We start from the raw sequence: 24,438 nt of genomic DNA on the forward strand, positions 1-24,438 counted from the left end.
CATCATTAATTAATAATTATCATTATTAGCATCATCATCTTTACTATTGTCATTGTTATCACCATTACGACCCCCCCCCCCCCCCCCCCACCCTCCCATATTGTTCCCTGTACAGTGCCATGGTAGAGAAGGTCCTGCTCAGGGACATCCCAAGCAGTGTGGCAAGACGTGCACCCTGCTTATGACCCTTGTCCCCTTAAACCAGGGGGCTAGTGAGCTGGGGGTGGGCTCTCCCCCCGCTGGAACAGCAACATGGGGCCGGTAGGTTGTAGCTGATGTGGAGAGGTGCTATTTGTTGCGGAGAAGCTCCAGCTGGTCCTGGTACTCAGTGAAGAGCCTCTGAAAACGCAAGTTCTGTCCAATGACAGGCAGCACCTCCCTCAGCAAATCCCTCTTCCGCAAGCCCTGAGCAATTATAAGCAAGAGTTAATAGGGCATAGATACAGAGCCTTCTTTTTCATCAGTTAATAGGCTTTAGAGTGGCTTCAGGTGTCTCCAACACTTATGCAGCATGTTTTGAGATCATCTCTGAATCATCATGCAAATGAACCATCTGGGATTATGATTAGGTGGCTGTCTGCCAGTGTAGACCAGTTTACATTACTTTATTAGATAGATGTGTTCTCTATTCCCTAAAGGGAATTTGGGGAAGTTGAGAGGCTGTCTAAGATCTAAGTCAAGGAGTGGAGACCAATCAATCAGTCAAACTGACTAAGTATAATTCACTTAAAGGAAATTACATCAAGTGATAGCATTGCAATGATGTACACTACATTTAAACTGCACTGCACTTGTAAACAAACAGATGTCTTGATGTGATACCGTGCTGTTAAATAAGATTCTCTGCAGGGGTGAAAAAAACCACAAAAACTCCTGTTAGTGCAGATTTGCTAATTTTGAGGAAAAAAGTTGGAAAATTCCCCTTCTGCCACTGATGGGAACAAAACAGACCCATGCATTAGATCATAGGGTGCCTTGACAGCTGAAATGCTGGGACTGGAGCCAAACGAAACCTTGGTTCAACCCACAAAAGAATTTAGCACGGCACTCAAAAGACCTGGCCAGAAACATGGGGCTGAAAACAGAGAGTCCATTGTGTGGTTTAACTCACCAGGATAGTGGCCTCCCAGATGCTGCCGGCAGACTTGTGCACTGGCCCCAGTAAATCCTTACACAGTTCTCTGAGTCTGTGTTCTGAGCCTGTCACAACATACAAATGGGTGAGACGCTATTGCTGGGAATTTGCCTTTGAGACATATCATACCAACAGGAGGGTGGATGTGAGTGGTGGGGTGGGGTGTCTGGGCTTTCGCCCTCGCCACCCCATCAGTATGGACAAGCCAAGGGGCGATCCCCCCATTCCACTCACCTTCGTTGACCAGGAAGCGTGCATAGATCAGCATCCAGTGGCGGTACTCCTGGCTGGACTTGAGGATAAGTGCTGAGGCCAGCTGGTTCTCCAGGTAGGCCAGGGTCATTCCCTGCTGTAAGTGATGGGGGGTCGAGGAGAGCCTGGACGCCAGGCGGCCCGCGCTGCAAGGAGACGCGCGCACACAAAGACACACACACGCACGCACAAACGTGAAGACAGACTCAGCCCAAAGACCATCTTGCCAAAAAGGAGCTCATTACGGTAATAGTGGCTTGGGTAATGAACTTTAAACCTGTGAGAAATGGATCGTTTCCTGGGAGGAACTCAACAATTACACATTGAGCAGGGTACCTCTCTTGCCCCAGTAAAAATCTAGCAACTCTAACAAATAGCTAACAGAAAGTGCTTAGTTTGCCATAGTCTGTCTGGAATAAGGGTGTCTGCCAATAATCAAGTAAATGGTACCCATTCCAGTGTTATAATTACTTGTCTGTTGAAAACTGTTTGTAGCTGGGTGAATGTAATGGTCTCAGACGTGTCTTACTTCAAAGTGCGGCCCTGCATGACTGCCAAGGGCCCGGTGGATACCATGGCGTCCTGCGATGGCAAGCAGTTCCTGAAGTCAGCACACTGCACAAGTGAATCCTGCTTGTCTGCAATCAAATTCCTGAGGGAGACCAAAAACACAGCATTGCTTACTGGATACTGTGTAGGGCTGTAAACCTCTGCCTTTACAATATGATACAACGTCAATAACTACACAATATGACTCATTGGAAAATATCTGTGTGTACAATGCAGAACAATGTCATAGTATTCAGGATGATATATTTTGATACAGTATGATGCAACATAACCTTAAAATTATTAATATGAAGTTGATTTTGAGCATAATGAATTAATACTCAATGTTCAAAGAGTATTAATAGTATCAATAACTCATTGACCCATGAAAGGAGTATCACAGGCACTATTTTCAGGCACTATGGCTGAATTAATATGAATAAAAATACATAATTAATTGGTATGGATCGATTCCGACATAAAACAGCTGTATGACTGCTTTTGTATCGATGCATCAGTACAAAATCAATGTTGCATCCCTAGTACTGCGTGAGAAAGAAATTCACAATTATGGATATTTGCATTGGCACATTCCTGTATTTTGAACATCTCCAGTCAATTTACTCAATGGATGCCCACCCATCCCAGCTCCTGTGCCTCTCTCAACTGTCAAAGCTCCCTGCACCAAATGCGCTTACACTGTATTTTCATGCCATTGTTGTGTATGGCAACTTAAGGTTTTAGTTTCCCCAGAAAAGCCCCCTTACATCATCTGGCAAGCCTACTGTGGCAACTGACTCACACAGGTTTCTAAAATAGATCAAATGATTGTCAAGGTCTCACGAGAAGTTGGCCGTGGGCCGTCTGAGAATCTGTGTGAGAGGCCTTAAGGTAACCAAGCAACAATTGCTACATGGTCTCTGTGGTGACAGGTGACAGAGGGTTAGGCAAATAGGCCTGTGGTCCAGGGTACTGGCAGCTGTGTCTGGCATTCCCTTCATGAGGGTGTGGTATCAGAGGGGAAAGTATGTTAAGACAAACCACGGACTTACAGCGAAATATATGAACCTCACAGAAATCATTCTCCAGCTGAGCATATACACGTGATGGAGTTGAGACTTGTAACTAGTAAAACCAAATGGGAACTAGCTTCCATGTAACCTGCACAGATGAAATTGTTGAAGCATTTGAAGGCTTTCAAGTAGTTACAATGCTTGGGCATAACCACAGCATTTAGCTTCAATTAACTCAACATCTGTTTGCTGTATTTCTGTTAAAAAAAAAAAAAAAAAACCTAATGAATCAACCATTTTATTAAATCCACTCCAATCCCACCAGATGCTTACAATTTCTGCTTTAGTATGCCAAATACTTATTCACATTGCTCTGTAGTTGATCTTTTATAAACAGAAAGGAGATCTAATCAAGTGAATTCAATTACAAATTAATAAATGGGTCAATATGTTACTGATTTTAAATTCAACTCTTACACTTAATATTGTGACAAACCAAAAGAATTTCAATACCATTTTTGGTAAAGCATAATTTTCCATAACTTTCCATTTACAAACTCCTATTTCAGAATGCATTTGTACCAGTAATTCTTACCGCTGACCAACTCCTGTTAAAAGTGAGAACTTCAGGCAAACAAATTTTGTAATCTGCTACATGATCACATGCAATTGCAATTGCTGCATGTACATTACAGTAATTTCTCATTTCACAAACCTACAATTGGCAGAATGCAACAGGATTTAAACTTCCCATTTTCTGTATTTGCAAAAACAAGGAACAGCCACTTGAAATCTTGAAAAGCTTGCCCATAGGAAAGATTTCAAGTGTTGGAAAACATGAAACACAAACCATTATCATATAGTATTATAAGATAACAACTAATTAGTTAAACTACCCAACAGTAATTTCCATTAAAATCCTTCATAATTGTTTAGTAAGTTAATATTTGTCACTGACTACTTTAATCTAAAAGGTAAAGACAAGTTAGCTACCTACTAAAAGTAACACAAGTAGTGCCATTCAGTAGTTCTGCCATTGTTATTTTATGTAGTTTTTTAGTTTGCACCGTTCTACTTCAAAATCCACACATCACAAATGCAAAGCACATTTTTAAATATGGCCATTGAGTCCAGAAATACAGACCTTTCTGAATTCTTAAAATAACCTCTATAATATTTAGGATAAAATCTCACCCCATCCATGCATTACACAGAACACAGAAATTAACCACATGTGAAGGTATATAAGCAAATGTGACTGAGCTGCTAACACTATGCCCCAGCTATGCTGTAAGGAGCCAGGTCTCACCATGTCTCCAGGGAAGAGTTGAAGCAGTACGATTTCCCATTGGACAAGCTGATGACAGGAACGCCCTGCTGAGTGAGTAAGGTCTGGGAGACTGTGGTATCAGAACCTGCGTAGAAAACCACTTTGGTTACACAACATCTGCAGACACCTCAACCGGCCCTTGATGAAGTCAGGAAATGGCCATCATCTTATGAAAGATACCCCCATGAAAACAGTCCATTAAATTTCCTCACCTGATAGGATGGTCTGCAGGGATTCATTTTTCACAAGAACACTCTGTTTCTGAACATCCCTGTGAATACATGAATAAACACATTACAAATCTGAACTGCAAATCAGGGACAGATTTCACACTGTTAAAATGCCTGAAGCTGACTGGCAGCATGTACAAAATTGCAGAAAAAAAAAACCCAGTTCTGGTTACTGAAGACAGGCATGAGTAATGTGAGTGGAAACAGGTGGTCATGGCCGGTGGAGTCAGTCACAGTTGTGGTCAGTGAAGTCAGTCAGAGTTGATACGGACGGTCGCACTTGTGGTCAGTAGGGGTGCAGTTACTATCGCTGGAAACAGGCCCCACTGATGTTGGTGGGCTTGGGTGGCTGTGGTCAACTGAGAAAGAGATGTGGTGCTGATTACAGGGAGCGGTGGCAGTCTCACCAGACAGATAGCGTAGCGCAGGCCGTCAGCGCCATGACAAAGAAGCCGGAGCAGTGCAAGGTGGACATGGGCGCGGGCAGCAGGATGGCTGGGAGCAGCCTCCGCCCACACGCCGAAAACACCGACAGCATGCGGTCCTCGCATGCCACCGCGATCACGTCACTGCAGAAGGAGGAAGATCATTAGCATCCAACTATGCCCTGGAGCGAGTTTCCATTGCACAATCACAGCAGGATTAGAGTATTTCACAGATCTGTCACGTTCTCATCGGATCACTGTCGGTACTGCGGTCCTAGAAACTTATAAGAACATCGTTTTCCTAATCGCTTTCTAAAACTGTGTTAGTCTTAAGGTCAATCGCAATTGCACAAATAGTAACTAAGTAAACGCCTATATTTATTTCTAATTACATAACCTCTCACTGACCAGCTGAATGTTCTCATCATGTGGTATCTGAAGAATGATGATGCTGGCAGTGCTATATGCATTCTTGCAATTGTACCTTTCTGTTGAACGATTAATGATTGTATCTATAAATAAACACACTTCTGCATTAAAGATGAGGAAGGCCTTGATACAGAAGTGCACTGCTACAAACACAAGACATGAGGGTATCTGAACTTTTAATAAAGCATTTCAACATCTTTTCGAATCACAGAACTGTTTGATTGGACAAGTCTCACCACTACTCTTCTTGTTTGGAAGCTAGTGACAAACCAAGAGACCAGCTCTGAAGATTTCACACTGGCCTTGATCTTCTGGCAATTTAGAATAGGACTCTAGAAAGTGGAGGTACTCTAAGACCACAAATGGCCTGGATTTCCACCCTACACCCTACATGTAGCTCTTTCCTCTCAACTTGATGCTGCACTGAACAGAATATTTACTTAAAAGTGCTTGGGGTTTCATCAAACAAGCCATTCCAAGCAATGAGAGGTACCTAAGAGATGCTGCACTGCTCTCCTCATGCAATTTTTTCATAACCATCCTACTCTTTTAAGGAAATGCAAAAAAATCAAGAGAAACACCCCTTTCAGTCTTTAACACTTAGCTATTTGGCTATTTTTTATTATCAGGTGCGGTTTTCACTATCTGTAACCTATACTTTTTTATATCAAGTCATCCTAGCTACCTTAAACATATTTAATGAATGCTAACACAATACAGACAACATACACACATCCATTTCTCAAGTGCCTGGTAAAAACTGTAGGGCACAAAAGTACCCATACTCAGTACCCTCAAATTCAGTACACACATGAATTAAAGCAGTAAAATATGCATCAATACTTTGAAAGCATATATATGCTGAGTTTGATGTGATTGCGGTTTTTGTTGGTCTCTTGATGCTTGAAAGAACTGTCTACTCAAAAGAGAAAGTTCTGTGAGTACCGCCTTGTGGCCCGGCTGCTAACACTACGGGATCCGTGAATAGGAGGATGGCTCTAAATGCTGCTCGCCTCCCCTGTCACTCTGGGTCACTGGTTTCCGGGACACTCACCCACTGCCGGCCGCAGTGAGGATGCGGCTGGGTAGCAGCGTGTCCCACTCCCGGCCGTCCCGCGTGCAGCGCAGCTGGCTGAGCCGCGCCCCCGCCACCGTCGACACCTCGTTCTCCACCTCGATGTAGACCGACGGCTCCACGCTTATCTGTGTGCACAGGGCGAGACAGAAGGTCAGTTTCAGGGCCACCGCTGCAGTCTTTGACGTTACTGACTGTACCATCCAGCAGTCAATACAAATATGAACTTCTAACAGAGGGCTACTGGTTCGAATCCTGGTTTACTCTGCTGTTGTTGGTGGTGCTTCTATTGCAACATAGGGAATGTTTTAAATACACCCATCATTTCTGTTTTTTTTTTTCTTGCAAAAAAATCATAAGAACGTATCACCTTTCATGACAGGAAGACACTACTGTTAGCCAAATAATCCAATATTTCTCAAACTTGTACACACAACGTATGGCACAATGTGTCCAATGACACACAGTTAATCATTCACAAACACACAATCATTAATGTTATTTAACCATAGGCTGAGGACAGCAGAAGGTTAATTTAGTGGTGCTGCATTGCTGCCACAGACAGACTGACCTGTAGGGAGAAGGACTTCTGTGGAGTGGGTGTGGGCAGTTTGAGGAGCGCCGCAGGGGCTGTGACTCGCAAGGGCTCCTTCTCTGTTGACGGAGTGGCCTGTGGGCACAGCCCAAGAATGACTCGGTCAACTGCTTACCTTGGTCACTTGGCCCCAATCAAGTCATTCAATCCCACAAAAGCATTGAGTCAAAGTCAGTTAGTGACCAACTGACGTCAAGTGACCAACTGACTTGTATCAAATGACTCAGTGGCGCACTGACTTTGTCCAAGTCAGTACTTCAGACCTAGCCAGTCTGTTAGAGATGAGGCAAAGAAAGAGTACCTGTGGAAAAGCCTGGGTCACAGGCACCACCATTTTGGAGTCTTTCCTTGGTCGTCCCTTTTTCCTCTTCTCCACCACCTCTCCCTCCAGGTCTGCCTTCCTCTTGTTGAATGACAGGGTTTTGACCACTGCCATTTTATCCTCGCTGTCACTGCTTGTTTCATCCTTGGATTTGGGATCCTTTAAAGTGCTGATGTCTTTCACTCTGCAAGAAAATATCCAAGACCTTGTGTTTAAAAAAAGTTTATTTAGATCCTTCCATATGTATTTACTTGCATATTTCATTAGAATATTTTTCCTGGGGTTCTAAAACACCTCACGGGCTGAAACACAGGCTCCAAATCCAGCAGTGGGGCCCCCATTTGCCAACTGTCAACCAATAAAAAACAGCTGCCGCCTGTATTGCCATTTGTCATTTATGACATTATATTGGCAAAAAAAAATTACTATTACCTATGAATGAGTAAAGACACAACATCTCTCTAGCTGCTCTTCTTACTAGTCCCTTCCTCTCACTGGACCCCCCCCCCCCCCACCTCTTTTACCTGTCAAGTGACCCAAGACCAACAGCAGAGGAGATTGTCACCCCGGGCGTGGCTTTTGACCTCTCAGTGAACCGGGAGTCTAGTGCTTTCATTGGCTCCATCTTGGCAGCAGAGGTTAGCAGCAAGTTGGTTTTCATTGCGGTGGAGTTCATGGCTGGAGTTGCGGAGCCGCCCAAGGCAATGGCATTGACACTGCTGAAAAGAAAACCGGTCACCGCTACTCATTATCCAGAACAAGACATGCCCCCCCCTGCCCCTCCCCACCTCCCCCTGGGGCACCCCTGTTTTTAAAACAACCTGTTTTTGCTGACCTGTTCCCATCTACCCCCCTGAAAGACCAGTCCTGCCAAGCTTGGTGCCTGGGAAGATATGACAGAAGGGAAATGCTAATGAATGCTAATGGCAAGGAAAAACAACATGGCGGGGAAGCACATGCTTCAAATGATCACAGCTGAAATGCTGCCCTTCAAATATTCATGGGGCCTTGCCTCATGGGACATCAAAGACTCAACCAGCATGAAAGCTGTCCCTGATAATGAGCCGAGAGCAGAGAAGAGAAGACAGAAGGGGAAGGTCACACTTCCCATGTTGTGGTCACAGAAGTAGATTTCTTAATGCTTTTGTTCTGTAATCACACTTAGAGCAGTAGTGCATCCCTTAAGAACACAGTGCCCCCCCCCTCCCCATTCATGGTATGCTGTGTGTAATTGGGTTGAAGGGGTGGGTTTACTGACCCCTCTTTGGCTTCGTCTGGGGGCTTTCCTGGTGGGGCGGTGGGGGCGTCCTGCGAGGGCCGCAGGCCCAAAGAGTTGGCTGTGCTGGAGTCTGAAGAGAGCTGGTTTGTCAGCTGGGAGGACATGGACGACCCAGGGAGGATGGGGACGCTATTGAAGAGGGCTGGTGAAAAATCCCTAATGGACACAGCATATGTGAAACACTTAATATTGTAAATCAGGCCAGCAAAATGATTTAAAAAGTCACAAAAAGAACCAAAACACAGCAACCTTATTTCACCAAGTCACCACTACAAACATTTGTGTCAATAATGTACAGTGTTTGCACTGGTGATGACAGCTGGCATCAGTTTCTTTCCTACCTCATCTACACTACGATCCTTCCATATGCACAACCTCCCAAAATCACTTGAGAGCGTATCTTTATTCTACATAACTAAAGAGTTGCAAATAAGCTTGAGTATGAAGTAACTCCCACGGAAGGTCACACAAGCTTCACAGCACTTCTTCAGGCATCTAAAGTGCCTTGTTTCCAGGGACAGACCGGTTCACCTCTCCAGTGTGAAAGATGTCAGGGGTTCCAAACGGTCTTACCCAGTGTCCAGCTGAGCAATGCACAGCGGGGTGATCCGTCTCCGGCCGTCCGCCGTCCTCGTCTCCACCTGCTTCTTCAACAGGTTCTGTTGATAAACCCCCAATAACAACACTCAGACCACCTCACAAATTAGACCAGCAGTCTCCCTGTCTTATGAACACCTACACTAAATCAGAAAGGCCTCCTTTAGCAAAGGGCAGGATGGATAGTGTTTTGAACACAGGTAATTGGTTTACCTCTCAAATAAATATTTTGTCAAAAGCAGCGATAACAGTAGATATAAAGTACATATAAAGTGTGCACTCAAATACACAATAAGGCATGTGCCTGTTTTCACAGGCTTAGAGGCTCATTATTCTCCACATTGTCTGGCACCTTCGATCCTGCTAATGTCTGCCGTCAATGACAGATGTGATACCTCCCTGCAAAAAAAAATGTGCGAATTTTCTTGCACGGCAGTCATTCTAATTCCAAGATCATTCCTCTTACAATAAGAAAGAGCAACATTCAATTTCATTACCAGTTTCACATCAGAGGAAATAATTATTTTGCTCACACTGTTTCTGAACAAGATTTTTGAAGTTGCCAATGAATTTCTCATATTACCTATAAATATTAAAAAGGAAACTGGTAAGATCAAATCATCTTAAAATGTTAAAAACGAGATAAACCTTTTTTTGAAGCATTTTGTGTAATGATTAGTAGTGGATTGGATTTTGAAACCAAAGCTCAGCCTTCATTCTTTCATTCCTCATTCAACCTTGTTTTGCTGAAATAGAAAGTGTCCCCACCCGCTACACTCATACCTTTCGGATGTCTTCCAGGGACTCTCCATTGACCACGCTGGTAAGCTTAGGTGCCAAGGTTTCGTGGCTGGTGGCGTTGCGGTGCTCGGCCAGCTCTTTCTCCTGCTGGTACTTCAGCATCTCTGGGTTCTCGATAATGGTGGTGGAGAGCTGTGGCTCTGTGGTGATGGCAAGGCTTTTCCCGTAGATGTTCTGGTGAATGGAGTTCTGTGGGGGAGTAATTTGGATGCACATATAAATTTGGATGGTGTAAAACATCACATTTACCTGCCACTGAGAGGAGGCCAGCAGCACCGTGGAACAAAGGAGATGACACTGGAAACTGGGCCAGACAGTCACAAGTTGGATCTCAGGAACAAGGCGCAGCCACAAACTACAAAGCTGACTTTTTGGCAAACAAGAAGTTGTCAATTCTCACTGTGTGGAAAAAATAAATTGCCCTTTTGTGTACATCAGTAAGAACACAGCAAGACGTAGAAATGTGTTAAAGAGGAGATGTCTAACATCAAATCTGAGCACCGCAACATGTAGCCCTGCCCTCTATGTAGGTATACACTGCTAAATGTAATCCAAAGTGAACTACAACCATTGCTTTCCAATAGATGGCACAGTGCCATGTATTTATATGCCCAGAAGTTCAAAATGGTTCATAGTGAAAAATTAGCTCAGCTTCAATACAGCAACAGCCAAAGGTAAATGATTACAATTACTATGTTTTTTTCTTTTCAGTAACTCTTGAAAAGGTGACATCTATAAACTGAAACCACGGTGGGCTTCCTTTGCACGTGGTACTACAATTCCCAGTTTCCACCTGTACAGAGAAATACTGTGCATTTTGATCTGTGTTGAATCACAGAAACGAAGGAATTTATTAAGTAGTAAGTGCATGCTTATGGTTGTGTACATCTATCCATCTATATGGCAGAAAAATAAACTAGAGCTACACTTAATGGTTGTGGAGGTAAGCACTGCACTAACAGCAGCCTTTTTAATTGCCTGTTTAGGAAATGAAGGGACTCCTCTCGTTGGCATCAAATGAGATTGCCTGTCTGTAAACATCTCATGTACAAAAAGGAGAAACACTAAAACCTAAGATTTTTACCTTATCTAAAAGCCAATAATCCCAACAGCTGTCATCTTTATCCATCCATACCTTTTCCTCACATACATGATGTTTTAAAGAACTGCATCTATTTTATTAACTACAGAACAGTCAGCGTAGCTACAGCAGTGACCTAGGAGTCTCCACTCTAGACATTCCTTTCAGCAAAGTAAGATAACTAATACCATTACTGACACATCTTATACAAGCCCTGCTTAAAAAGGAATGCAACACAATCAAATCAGTTTCATATAAATTACAGTCACGAGAACAGCGATGTCTCACTTCTACAGCAATCAGTGAGAAAACCCCCTTACCTTCTCATCCTCGTTAAGTGGGTCCCCCAGCTCATCCTGAGAGAAATCAAGGAAAGCGACTGTGCCATCCATGGAGCACACGAGGATGCCCAGCCCATTCAGTGTCCTGTGAACAAAAAGGGTGGAAATATTATTTCAACATGCACAGAATATCATTGCAAAATTACGCTCCAAGATCATCTCTACAGCACGGAACTGATCATGAATGAGGACCACAGGAAGCAAATGTTACCCATCAAAATGAAAGGCATGCATAACTGTATGTACTGCGAATGCCACCTGTACTAGCTAGTACAAGCAGATGTCAAAGGAGGACACGAACAACAGCGCTTCAGAAAGGAGGATTCCACTTACCATGTGATATCCATGATAGACTTATCAAACAGGTCGTGGATGACCACTAGTGGGCGCTTCAGGGACGTCAGCTAAAAATACACACGCACGAACACAGAGGAGTAGAATTAAGCAGTCATGCATTATTCAAAACTAGCACATGGCTTATTCTCAGGGTGGCCGCCATTCAGCACAAAGACAAGAATTATGGCAGCTGCTGGAGATGAGAGGGAGCGAACGCTGCCTCGCGTTCTGCCTCGCATCAAAGTGAGAAGCTGGGCTGCGAGCGTCACTCTGACAGTGACTGAACTTCCCCATTATTCACAATGAAAGATAGAGATTTTATTCTGCGCTCTCGCCTTCAACAGCTTCTGAGATACCTGATAGACAGGAGCCTGCTTCATTCTAAGGGGAAAAGGGGTAAGTGGAAGGCAGAGTGCCTGAGAGTAGAGGTGGTCAGGGCTCTGGGGCCCGCAGGGTCTCCCTTACCCACACAGACACGGACCGGTCCTTGCTTCCCACGGCGCAGCAGCAGTAGGGGCAGCTCGGCTTAGGAGAGCTGCCATTCTTCTGCTTCTTCTTGAAGATCTTCGGGTTAAATTTCTGCAGGAGAGAGGTGGTGGGAGGGAGAACACGGATGAGTGATGGGCGCTGGCAAGGAGCCACGTGCTACCTTTTGCTTTCTGGAGGCCTGCCCTGCATATATGCCCACAGACGCAAGAGCAGTATTTGAAGGAAATGGCTATTGGGGAGGAAGATGAAGGCTTTGGTGCTGCTTTATTCATTTAATGGCAGTCCTGCTGCTCCCATGCCGACTGAGGGCCAACTGACGGTTCCGGTTAGATCTCTTCGTTTGCAATGCTGAATGCAAAAGTGGAGATGCAAACGTATGAGCAGACACACTCACACTGCTGCCAGTGCCCCTCTTAAGTTCAGGAAGACGGAATGCTGAGACAATGTATGTCATAGCCCATTATGTCAGGGCCAGTCATGCCGGTCCCTGCGGCTGAGACAGGGTGGTGGGAATGGACACGCTTTACAGCAGCGAAGTGACAGTGCCATGGCAGCGAGGGCAGTTGGAGCGGGAGTCATTCCATCGTCCTTGTGACGTTCTCACAAGGTAACTGGGACATTACAGCTATGCCACACGGTCTCACCAATGTTACGTTGTATGTGTACTTGGAGAAAACACTGATGTTGAGAAACTATGCTTATGCACTCTGTGGATAAGAGAATTCGCACACAACATGTTCAACATGAAACTGACTGACACTCTGGTCTGTGTGAAGTGCTGACTTTCAGGGAAGATAATGCTACGTTCAGTATGCAGATGTATGGATGACAGAACGGGGGGGGGTGTCTTCTACAGTACAGCATATCCGCAGGCCACTCACCACCACGGTCACTGCCTTCCGGTGGCCGACAAAGTCCATGTTGGTTTTCCAGCCATCCCTCTCGATTATCTGAGCAGTAGGGCCTGAGTTGTTCATGGCGTGGGCAGAAACCAGGTACTGACCATCTGGAGACCAGCTCAGACGCAGGACGTGAGTCGTCCCTCCACACTGCCGCATACAAAGACACATGTGCCAAGACAGGACAATGAGGCTGCGACCGTCAAGGCAACAAAATGAGTATTAACACAGACTAATACTTAGCATGGGCCTTCCACTGTTTCTCCAGTGTCTCTAACTAACCCTCCAAAGAAAGTACCTGCCTCTGCCACTGCCCGTACCCCTACCTCCACAACTCTAGCTGGCTAGCCCATGTCCTATGCCCAAACTTTTAAGCAGGGACACAGCCCCTGCCCCCCAGCCTAACCTCGTTGAAGGGTTTGGTGATGTTGGTCTCCAGCTGCCAGTCCATCGTCCTCCACACCTTCAGACTGTGGTCGTCAGCCTGTGAGGCGATGTACTTTCCCACCGGGTCCCACGTGAGCCCCTTCACCAGGCCTGTGTGGCCCTTCAGTGAGGTCACGATCTCTGCATCAAGCAACAAAAAGAAAGCCGCTTTTAAAACATTGCCATCCATATACCAGCAACAGGCAACTTCCCTCCCAGCATACAGTGAACAGGAAGAAAACTTTCTGAGGTGGGGCAGTTCTGAGCTCTCAGGACTTGGGGAGCAAGTATCTGGGTCAAGATCGGGCCCTGGATATTTGCAGCCTGTGACCTTGTTTTCAGATAATCTGTGCTGACACTCCAATGTGCTGCTCTCTGTAATTGCAGCAATGTACATTTCCTTGTTGTCTGGGTAGGTCAGCTAAGTACCTAGAAGCTGAAACCTCTTTTTGTCTACACACTGACCAGCTGTGCAGAGATGCCTCTACATGCACACAGGATCATTTTATTAACCAAAATGCCCACCTGGAAACTTGCGGGCGTTCCAGATAACAATAGTGTTGTCCACGCTGCAGGAGGCCAGCCACACGTCATGAGGGGACCATGCCACGTCCATCACGTCTAAAATCATGCAAGAGGTTATTGTGGATGCTAAGCTTTAAAGCATTAAAATTTGCATTAAAATCTATTTTCTGCTACATATCTGGTGTCCCCTACTCCTCAAACAGAATCGCTTTTCCCTGTATAACAAATACATTGCCAAATGAACCACAAATAGGCAAATGACTGGGGGGAGACTCAGATTACCTTGCAATATAGTTACTCATTATGCAGCCTGTGGCAGCAATTGTGACAGGATGCCCTGTTAATTGCACCAGATTTGCAGAAAAATAATTATTCTGACCATGTAGTCTGAGCTACAGAGAATTTTCCATTTTTGCCACCTATATTTCCAGCAATCAACCTTCAAACCAAACTGACTGATGACAAGCTTGACAAGGTTAAGCATGTTAATACTCATAAACTGTATACTGATGGGTAAAATATAAAGCCCATTAACCAATCCATAACACAATTTTTCAGTATATTCAGTACTCTGTTCTTTTCAGGTTGTTTAACAATTGTCACTATGCAAAGAAACAGCAGAATGACAAAAATATATGTGCATTTCATTCTGAATAATAAGGACCATTCAAACAGAAACCTTTTCACTGTACAGCAAAAACTAAACTAAACTTGACTGTAATATAATGTTTTCCAAAGGACTTCCTATGGAGTTTGCGTTACTTACCCCCTGTGTGGTTTCTGAGGATAGTTACACATCGCCACTGTTCCACATTGGCCAGCTTACTACTAGACCCAAAGACCGTGCTAGGGCCAATGTATCTGTGAAAGGTGAAAAAAATCAACCACCGCAAGACAAAACAGGTGAATGGTCAAGAGTGTAACCTTGGTTACACCCATATTTAAACCATACATTATTATTTTTTATTACTCTTTTCTTTCCATTTACAGTGTCCTGATTAAAATTACACATCTGTTTAAAAGGTGCTGTTTTTTCATCTTTAACTGGATGTACACAGATTCTGTAGAAGATCTATTAGAGTAGGGACATACAGTTTCCATCCAATTAAATACTATTCATTCCATGTCTAAAGACCAACTTTTGGTTAAACTTTAACTGATGCAGTAGACAATCAACAAGAGCTTTTACATTAACCTTTTGCACTCATGCACCAGAGAATAAATGTACATTTATTCGGCATGTTGTCAGGGCATTATGTACAACAACAAGGCTGAACAGAGGAAAAAAAAACATTGGGCACAAGAGGTGAAATCAGTATCTGTTATAGACAGCATGTGATGGTACATACGCAGCTCTTTTCCACACCATAACCAGCTTGTCATCTCCCCCAGAAGCCAGGTACAGGCCATTGTTTGACCAGCGGACACAGTTCACACAGGCTGTGGTAAAGACAATCCAATCAAACACATGCTTAATTAACTTGTGCAAACTGAGCGAAACATATTGGAAAGTTGTGAGTAAACCCAGATGATTGGGGGAGGGTCTGTACCTAAATGATTGTCCATGTGGCAGAGCATCTTCGGAATGTTTTCATTTTTTTCATCCTCTTCCCTAAGGACAGGTGCCATGTTCCATATGACAACCTTCCCAGAATCCTCACCTGTCATATAGGAAATAAGGACCACAACATTTAGTAAAATGGGGCCATTAAAGAGTTTCAAACAGTGAATAATTGCACAATTCTTCATAAATGTAATATTACACTTTAAAGATACTTTATATTAAGTGCAAAGTGTATGACAAAAGTGATGATCACAGTCTACATCTTGATTACTAACCTTGCCCCCCAGTAGCAAACTTTGTTCCCTCCGGATGGATGTCAACAGAAAATATTGGTTTTCCTGAAAGAAAGAAATGTTTATCCGTTCCAACTGCAAAATTGTGGATTCTTCCTCTTCAATTGCTGTACTTAAGAGCCTTGAGAAAATAGAACATTTTAAAACGGCAATTTATCTTGACAATACCTACCTAAAGCGAAATGTACATTTTTGATTGTATCTTTGAATTTCATCTTCACACTTATTTAAATAACTAGCAACGAAGATGAGCCGTTGCCATGTAAGCAAAGAGTAATACAATGCATGGCTGTTATCTTCAATCAAAGTGCAAATAAAGCGTTGTGCATTAATTGTAACTAAAATATTGAACACAACACAACAAGGCAGTAAGCGCTATCTACATATTTACCATTAAGTTAGAAAACTCAGTTCAGATTGAAAACTTTGCTGCCTTTGACAGACTGGGAGCAGTCCTTCCTACCATTTTGAAATAAACAATTCTGTCGTCAGCGCCGTCACAATATTGCCATTTCAAATTAGTAAACTAACAATATTTGCAGCTAACATTTTAGTTTCCACTATTTGAGTATAGTTTGTTTACATCAAAGCTTTCATTTTCTCAAACTGTTGGCGAGCTAACGTTAGCTACCTTGCTATCTACTTATTTAAACAACGAACACGCATCGCCACAATATTGCTTTCTTTTGGCAGAAATTTTTGACACAAACGTTTGTTTCTTGCAGTGCCGTTACACTAATCAGACGTAAAAACAAGTTAACAACATTGTATTCGAGACGCGCTGCAACACTTAGAATTAGCTGTTCATGCAACTTCAAAATGGATCGTTTGCTTGTGGACGGTTAGCGAACCCAGTATGACATTCGCTAGCAAGCTGCACATAAACGTGGACATAAAACGCTAAGGAAACCTTTTCTGAAATTTTCTATAGCACCGTTTCGTTTCCCTAAAATATCTAGCTAGAAACGTGTACAGGTGCTTTTAATTAGATGTGTATCTTGAACAAGTGTCCACCTCTCGTTATCTTAAACTACAATACCCCAGCTAGCTTGCAAGCGAGCAACCAAAACAACAAAAGCGCAACTTGGACCTAAGATTCCAGCACTACAGCGATTGAACTGCTTACCATTGTGATTGACCCAACTTGGTTTCAATAGCTTCATTTCCAGCGGGTAGTCCTGAAAATAAAATAAGATCTTTGGAGCTGGCTGCAATCACCCCCTTTCCTTCGCCGTTGTTCCGTGGCTATCTTCGTACACAGTCCAATGTTCCTTTTCGTAACGTTTGTGCGAAAACCAGTCCGACACTTCAGTCCTTAGTGAAACTCCATTTCTCTCTCCCTCTCTCGCATCCCTGAAGCTCCTGGCAGCAGCCGCAGCAGCAGCAACACAGGAAGTATCCGACCTTTCACGTAGTTCCCCTGGAAACACATGCCCTACGAAAGGTCAGGTCCGCGATCAGCGACATAAACTATGCAAAACAATACGCAGGTCCCGGATAACAGTTTACTGAACTTTAAGTTCCAAATTATTCTCAAAGGCATTTGTCCTTTCCTCTCTTTACAAGCAATGTTCAGACACACAGGCCATGCCCAGATGTGTAGGATTTTCTTATTTCATTGGAAATATGGTACGTTTTAATATCCTTAACTGGATGAAAGTATAGGATATAGAGTCTCACCCTAAATACACGTGAATGTGCGGTTGTGAGTTAGTTCAACTGCATATTATAATTGTGATTGGCATTAGCCATGACTCAGTGTGACTTCGTTATGTAGTTGGCAAGTTATATTGAAGTTTGTCCCATAATTACTGCCGTGAGGAACCCAATGTAGCGCATGTTGTTTTCAGTCGGATTAGGTCGAATGTGACACAAGGGTATAACTTGAAGAGTGAACGCGATGAAGAGGACAAAAGGACTCAAAATTTTCGGATTCGATTAAAGACATTTTTGAACGTGAAAAGTTTATATAGAACTAAACTGGGTCTAAAAACAACTTGCTAGCTACTGTTATAAAGTCAAACATGTCCGCCCTTGTGTCACGCACGGTAACGAAGTTATTCTCCAGACAATGTACGCCATGGTAAGTCAATATTGGCACAAACGAAAATTGTGGCGCTAGCTGTAAATTATTTGTTGTTGTTAGCCAAGCTATTCATAGAAATGATAAGACACTGGTACGCAGATACTTCGAATTTCGTTTGACCGAAATGGGGAGTCAAAAGCCAGTACATGTAAATTCGTTGCCATGTGCACAAACTGATGTTATTTCAATATCTGCATTGTTTCGTGTAGCCCGTTGACAGGATTTGATGCTCACCTCAGACACAGTCACTGGTTTCCATCAGTGCTGGCAGTGAAGACATCACCCCCCGTAAGGTTAGTTGCGAAAAACGCATGTTCCCCCACTAATGAGGTGGAAAATGTTCGCAAGACCACATTGGAATATGAAACTACGGCAAATCTGTGACAGGTGCTCAACTGTCTTTGTCATACCAACTCTTCTTTTTCCCCCTCTCTATGCATAAACAGAGCTGAGCCCAAAAAGAAGAAGAAAGTTGACCCGAAGCGAGAGCAGATAGCAAGGGAGCGTCTGAAGAAGAAACTCAGGAAACTGGAGAAAGTCCCACCAGAACTCATACCTATCGAAGATTTCATCACCCCTGTGAAATACCTTGATGAGATCAGGTAAACGTTGCTTCCACATGGTCATACAATGTCACACCACTGTCCATAACATCGTCCATCAGTTATGCATATACCGTCTTTTCTTTTTGTTTTAGGATGCGCACCCCTGCACAGCTACCATTTGAGGAAAGTGAGCGCAGGGCCCTGCTGCTGAAGGAATGGTCACGGTACAAGCAGTCTCAACACAAGGCAGAGATGGAGGCCATCAGTGAGGCTCTGGAGGCTCAGAGGGAGGCTCTGGAAGAGCTGAGGCTGGAGTCAGAGGAGTTGTATCAGGCTGCTCTCAAGCGTGACCCAGAACTCTTGCCCTTCCACCACCATGGGCCTAGCTACACTCCTCCAATAGTCAACTATCAGGCACCAGATGGAAAATACAATGATGTCACCAAAGTCTACACCCAGTAGTAGCTGAAACGGAACAAGAAAGCTGATGCTGTCATGAGCCAGTTGAAAATTCCATTATATTTCTTTGGCCAAGATGTGTTCAAGCCATTTTGTGTACCCTTGAATTGTCATTGCATCTAAAGATGCTGGTATTTGTAAAAATTGCTACACAATGGTGCAAGGCTCTGGTTGCAAATTCATCTTTGTTAAGGGTTTAATATAGAAAGCAGGTTTAACTGTTTATGGGATTCAGAACAACTGTTCAAGACTTTTCAATATGTTGTCTTTACTGTCCACATGTGAAAGTCTGTTTATCTGTTCTGTTCACATCAAATAATGAATTGTGATGGTCTGTCCCAGAAAAGCAGGCATAAGAATTAAAGTTTTTTATTGTTTCTCTTGATGTATGTATAACATACTGTACATAAGGTGTCTCGTGAAACAGTGAAAAAGGCAAAGATCCTGCAAAATGAAAGATCTAGAGACTAGGACCCCAGTTCACACTAAAGCTCAACACGCAAAACTTGTTGCTTTTGTAACTGTTCTAAGACTGTCCTGAAAATGTGCAAGGGAAAAATTTTGCACATTGAGTATGAGCAAAATCACACAAAGCCAAGGTGGGGCAAGGTAAAGGGCACCCACAGTTGCCTTTAATGAGCCTTTTTTGGTTAAATAACCACTTGAAACGTAGTCAGTGGTTTGGCATAAAAGAGCTTGAGATGGCTGCAGATTTGTCAAGACTGTCCTATGATTTCAAGAATCCTGGCGCTTGTCCTGGGGAAGGGGCAGGTGCCAGTCTTCTGGGGGTTTTGTTCGGAGTTCCCATACTGGAGAAAACTTCCTTTGTTCTGCCACTCGGGCTCTTTTAGCAGCTGCCTCACGAAATTCAACAAATACATGCACATATTAGTTAATATTATCATCACTGTTCATTATATTAGCAAGCCACATGTGTTACTCTTTCAGCTAACTTGCGTTCAAAACATGACATTAAGTACCAACCGGTAGCTCGTTAGCTAGGCAGCTAACAAGCTGCCTAGTTATAACACAGCGTTTATGTGTTATTGATATTAATTTAGTTAACTGCAATTGATCTCCTCTGTTAAATACTGCCACTACAGTCCACAATTGTCTGGCTTAATCATTGCGATATTTATAGGCGAAATGTGCACCTCTTACCCTCCACAATGCCTCTCCGCCTGCCATTTCGACAGGAAAACGATGCAAACAAAGCAGCCTTGCAGTAGCCAATCAATTACTATTTTGCTGTTGCAAGTCCCGCCCACGGCTGCCAATCAGATTTTTCCCTTTCGCCTTTCTCTTTCTGTCCATCGATTTCGCAGATGTGAAATCCATTATATTTCTTTGGCCAAGATGTGTTCAAGCCATTTTGTGTACCCTTGAATTGTCATTGCATCTAAAGATGCTGGTATTTGTAAAAATTGCTACACAATGGTGCAAGGCTCTGGTTGCAAATTCATCTTTGTTAAGGGTTTAATATAGAAAGCAGGTTTAACTGTTTATGGGATTCAGAACAACTGTTCAAGACTTTTCAATATGTTGTCTTTACTGTCCACATGTGAAAGTCTGTTTATCTGTTCTGTTCACATCAAATAATGAATTGTGATGGTCTGTCCCAGAAAAGCAGGCATAAGAATTAAAGTTTTTTATTGTTTCTCTTGATGTATGTATAACATACTGTACATAAGGTGTCTCGTGAAACAGTGAAAAAGGCAAAGATCCTGCAAAATGAAAGATCTAGAGACTAGGACCCCAGTTCACACTAAAGCTCAACATGCAAAACTTGTTGCTTTTGTAACTGTTCTAAGACTGTCCTGAAAATGTGCAAGGGAAAAATTTTGCACATTGAGTATGAGCAAAATCACACAAAGCCAAGGTGGGGCAAGGTAAAGGGCACCCACAGTTGCCTTTAATGAGCCTTTTTTGGTTAAATAACCACTTGAAACGTAGTCAGTGGTTTGGCATAAAAGAGCTTGAGATGGCTGCAGATTTGTCAAGACTGTCCTATGATTTCAAGAATCCTGGCGCTTGTCCTGGGGAAGGGGCAGGTGCCAGTCTTCTGGGGGTTTTGTTCGGAGTTCCCATACTGGAGAAAACTTCCTTTGTTCTGCCACTCGGGCTCTTTCACTCTGCTGGAGCGACTCCTGGTAATAGGGAGCAATCAAGAAAGTGAATAATGAAAGCATTGCAACTGTAAAACTCAGTCTTGGTCCTAAAAGCCTAGCATATTCAATTCAGCCACATACATGGCAACATAATACTGCTTCCTTATTATGAGCTGGAAAGCCTTCTGATTTCAATTAACCTTACAGGACAAAGATTAAGTATCGCTAGTCTACATGCTCAGTATTTTTTGTATCCTAATATTTGTTGGACAATGTCGATAATGTCAATAATATAAACACATACCACAGTTCATCGTATTTAGATAAAAGCAGCACAGCAGTCTCTGAGGCTAACCAATTAAAATGACCTCAAAACGTTTAGCAAGTAGAGGTCACATGATGTGTCTTTTTTTTTGGGTTTACCTTAGTCTCAGTGCTGTGACTTTTTTCCCACTCACGACAAGTGTAGTAGTCATCCTTCCACTGCTGGCATGTGGGAGTTTTGCCAAAAGCGTAGTAGTGGTGAAAACGATTCCACAAGCTTTTACAGAGTCTGAACTCACTCCAATAGTCATCACAGGATCGAGGTGGCTGTGGACAATCAAACAGATACAAATTTAATGCAACGCTTCTACTTTGCCTAGTACTGCAATTTGTTTTTCGGCATAGTTGCCAGTGAAAAGTGCTGCCATTTAGCAGACACGTCTTACAGTGAGAATTACAAAAACATGCAGCAATGCTGAGTGCTGAACAAAAGTACACCTTTTGTTTCAATGAAATCAGAAATAAAATGTGATTCATTTCATACCCACTTTTGCAACTAAAGCTTTGCAAATACCTGTGAGTCTTGAACCTCTGCCCCAAACACACATCGACTTTCATGTTATCTGGGGGTTCATATTCATCACTGGACACTAATTTCTAGTGTTGCCAGAGATCAACTGATATGTGACATGCTTTTTCCAGTTTTTCGAAACACTTTACTTTTCTATGACTGTCCAGAAATGTAGGAAATAAAGAAAATTCTAGTGTTAACCCTGGGTGATCTTAATCATACATCGTAACGACCTTAAACAAAACGTAGATTTTGGTGGGGAATCTGGCGACTTCCCGCTTTGAAGAGCTCAGAACACTGCTGTGTCCTTGATACAAGACGCATCAGCCGAGTAATCATTGTTTGCCATGGATATGAAATCAAGCCCAGCCAGAGCCGTCTACCACTGAAGAAAAAAATGCAATACCGCTGCTTCTTGCTTCTGGCTATATTTTGCCACAACCATAAGTAAATGATGCTTATATGATGGCTTATAGATGTGATCATTTGATTACTAGTACGCTACTTCTTTTGGAAAGACTAAGCCGAGCACCTATATCTGGCACCTACAGCTAACCCCAGCTGGCTTTCCTTAATTTCAGTAGCTAACGTTACGTATTTTAGTAGCAACTGGTCCGCTGACATTTAGCTAACCTACCTAAGTTAGCAGCTGCCTCACGAAATTCAACAAATACATGCACATATTAGTTAATATTATCATCACTGTTCATTATATTAGCAAGCCACATGTGTTACTCTTTCAGCTAACTTGCGTTCAAAACATGACATTAAGTACCAACCGGTAGCTCGTTAGCTAGGCAGCTAACAAGCTGCCTAGTTATAACACAGCGTTTATGTGTTATTGATATTAATTTAGTTAACTGCAATTGATCTCCTCTGTTAAATACTGCCACTACAGTCCACAATTGTCTGGCTTAATCATTGCGATATTTATAGGCGAAATGTGCACCTCTTACCCTCCACAATGCCTCTCCGCCTGCCATTTCGACAGGAAAACGATGCAAACAAAGCAGCCTTGCAGTAGCCAATCAATTACTATTTTGCTGTTGCAAGTCCCGCCCACGGCTGCCAATCAGATTTTTCCCTTTCGCCTATCTCTTTCTGTCCATCGATTTCGCAGATGTGAAATGTGAATTAATTATCGCGTCTAATAGCGAAAGCAAGGCAAATTATTAATACTCGTGGCAAATAGTTTCAGATGAAAACAAACTAGCAGGTTATCAAATCTAAACGCTGCTTGTTACACGTCTTTTTCTGTCGGTAGTCTTTCGCTCTTCTAAAACGTCACCAACATTTTTAGTGTAATCGTTACACAAAATGAGTTAAGCAACCATTTAAGCTTAATTCACTGAGTCAAGCTATCCATGCATATTAAAAGCCACATATTTCAAAACGCACTGAAAAAACACAACTCCAACAACAGACTTTTTACTGGTTACACAAGAGATAAATGAGACATGAGATGCAGATCAGTATTCAGTTGACAACTTAGAACAATCTAAATGAGTGAGAGCTGATCGGAAAACAAAACTGGTTGACCTTACATTGACCATTGAAGTTTCAACTTGTGCAAAATGAAGTCAAATGCTAGAAATTTTTTAATTCTCCTTTTATTCAGTTTTGTACAAAAGGATTCTCATCATGCATTTCCACCTCCCATCTGGACAGTGCCAGTAAATGTCACTTTTTAAGTCACCAATTGTTTAATCATCAACTATCAATTGTTTAATTATCACCCCAGATGTTCTGATTCAGCGGCATCAATTAAAGTTGTTAAATACTGGTGTATAACAATTATAAAACTGCATTTGTGGGTTCATCCATATATTTCCTCAGTAAAATGTGCATTTTTTTTAGAAATGTTAACGCAGGCATCATTTGCCCTTACTTTTGACAAGAGCCATGGCACAGGAAGATACAGCACAATAGCTGGTATGAAGTCTAAAATGCCTTTTCCAAAAATGCAATCTATTGTACTTGACCATTCTGATGTAAATTTAATTTTTATCCCTGATGTAACATGTAGCAGGACAGACCTCAAATCAGAATATGTTCCCTGCAAATAGTCACATACAATCACATTAAATGGAAGCTTGCTGCCTGCAATTTTTTTCAAAACTATATTGCTCAGTGGCTGATTCAAAGATGGAACTCACACTAAAGTGACATCCCTTTTTCTTCAGGCAAACATTTCTGGAACTTTTAGGTAAATGCAAGAGGTACTGTACTTTACCTCCTTTCTCTATGAAAATGCCCACATCTATGTTGGATCAGCTTGTTTTCTCTCTGCTTTCACATTTTGGATCCTCTCATTCATATCCATCTTAGCCAATCACTTAGATGAAAATAATTTTAAGTAACAGGTCTCCCTTCCTCTTAAATTGCAAAGTTTCCTTCCTTGGCTTCCCTTTGCTGTTCA

General features: G+C 42.8%; 3 protein-coding genes across 5 annotated transcripts; 1 reads left to right on the forward strand and 2 right to left on the reverse strand.

Moving 5' to 3' along the window:
- Window positions 1-112: 112 nt before the first annotated feature.
- On the reverse strand, window positions 113-17,391 carry LOC118776567 (protein HIRA). 2 transcript variants are annotated; one of them, XM_036526966.1, is made up of 25 exons: window positions 17,113-17,391; window positions 15,969-16,031; window positions 15,680-15,790; window positions 15,479-15,569; window positions 14,896-14,990; window positions 14,130-14,225; window positions 13,585-13,745; window positions 13,161-13,328; window positions 12,256-12,369; window positions 11,788-11,858; window positions 11,434-11,539; window positions 10,015-10,221; window positions 9,208-9,293; window positions 8,614-8,790; window positions 7,880-8,071; window positions 7,335-7,539; window positions 7,010-7,108; window positions 6,418-6,566; window positions 4,917-5,078; window positions 4,492-4,550; window positions 4,259-4,364; window positions 1,917-2,039; window positions 1,370-1,533; window positions 1,112-1,200; window positions 113-405 (listed from the first exon to the last, which is right to left on the reverse strand). In XM_036526966.1, exons 1-25 carry the CDS (start codon window positions 17,147-17,149, stop codon window positions 289-291), a joined length of 3,048 nt encoding a protein of 1,015 aa, XP_036382859.1. In that variant the 5' UTR covers window positions 17,150-17,391; the 3' UTR covers window positions 113-288. The 2 variants fall into 2 exon arrangements, with proteins under 2 accessions (XP_036382859.1, XP_036382858.1); XM_036526965.1 differs by having other exon boundaries at window positions 7,880-8,074.
- Window positions 17,392-17,851: 460 nt separating this feature from the next.
- Window positions 17,852-19,461, forward strand: mrpl40 (mitochondrial ribosomal protein L40). Its single transcript, XM_036527732.1, has 4 exons — window positions 17,852-18,069; window positions 18,282-18,365; window positions 18,519-18,674; window positions 18,770-19,461. The coding sequence occupies exons 1-4, from the start codon at window positions 18,011-18,013 to the stop codon at window positions 19,077-19,079; spliced, it is 609 nt and encodes a 202-aa protein (XP_036383625.1). The 5' UTR covers window positions 17,852-18,010; the 3' UTR covers window positions 19,080-19,461.
- Window positions 19,462-19,495: 34 nt separating this feature from the next.
- Window positions 19,496-23,011, reverse strand: c4h22orf39 (chromosome 4 C22orf39 homolog). 2 transcript variants are annotated; one of them, XM_036527819.1, is made up of 4 exons: window positions 22,976-23,011; window positions 21,608-21,775; window positions 21,180-21,223; window positions 19,496-19,899 (listed from the first exon to the last, which is right to left on the reverse strand). In XM_036527819.1, the coding sequence occupies exons 1-4, from the start codon at window positions 23,000-23,002 to the stop codon at window positions 19,812-19,814; spliced, it is 327 nt and encodes a 108-aa protein (XP_036383712.1). In that variant the 5' UTR covers window positions 23,003-23,011; the 3' UTR covers window positions 19,496-19,811. The 2 variants fall into 2 exon arrangements, with proteins under 2 accessions (XP_036383712.1, XP_036383711.1); XM_036527818.1 differs by lacking the exon at window positions 19,496-19,899 and having other exon boundaries at window positions 20,873-21,223.
- Between the last annotated feature and the right edge of the window lie 1,427 nt (window positions 23,012-24,438).

The sequence above is a fragment of the Megalops cyprinoides genome, chromosome 4 (assembly GCF_013368585.1).
Source record: "Megalops cyprinoides isolate fMegCyp1 chromosome 4, fMegCyp1.pri, whole genome shotgun sequence".
Taxonomy (NCBI): domain Eukaryota; kingdom Metazoa; phylum Chordata; class Actinopteri; order Elopiformes; family Megalopidae; genus Megalops; species Megalops cyprinoides.

Bases quoted from the DNA above. Each gene is read 5' to 3' on its own strand.
- mrpl40 (XM_036527732.1), top strand. From the start codon at position 18,011: ATGTCCGCCCTTGTGTCACGCACGGTAACGAAGTTATTCTCCAGACAA. The intron at 18,070-18,281 runs GTAAGTCAATAT...TGTTTCGTGTAG, and splicing joins TCCAGACAATGTACGCCATG to CCCGTTGACAGGATTTGATG. The intron at 18,675-18,769 runs GTAAACGTTGCT...TTTTTGTTTTAG, and splicing joins AAATACCTTGATGAGATCAG to GATGCGCACCCCTGCACAGC.
- LOC118776567 (XM_036526965.1), bottom strand. From the start codon at position 17,149: ATGAAGCTATTGAAACCAAGTTGGGTCAATCACAATG. The intron at 15,791-15,968 runs GTTAGTAATCAA...CCTATATGACAG, and splicing joins GTTTGCTACTGGGGGGCAAG to GTGAGGATTCTGGGAAGGTT. The intron at 6,567-7,009 runs GTCAGTCTGTCT...CTGTGCACACAG, and splicing joins AGAAGTCCTTCTCCCTACAG to ATAAGCGTGGAGCCGTCGGT.
- c4h22orf39 (XM_036527819.1), bottom strand. From the start codon at position 23,002: ATGGCAGGCGGAGAGGCATTGTGGAGG. The intron at 21,776-22,975 runs GTAAGAGGTGCA...GATTGTCCACAG, and splicing joins GCGGAGAGGCATTGTGGAGG to CCACCTCGATCCTGTGATGA. The intron at 19,900-21,179 runs GAAGTTTTCTCC...GGCAGAACAAAG, and splicing joins GCCCGAGTGGCAGAACAAAG to GAAGTTTTCTCCAGTATGGG.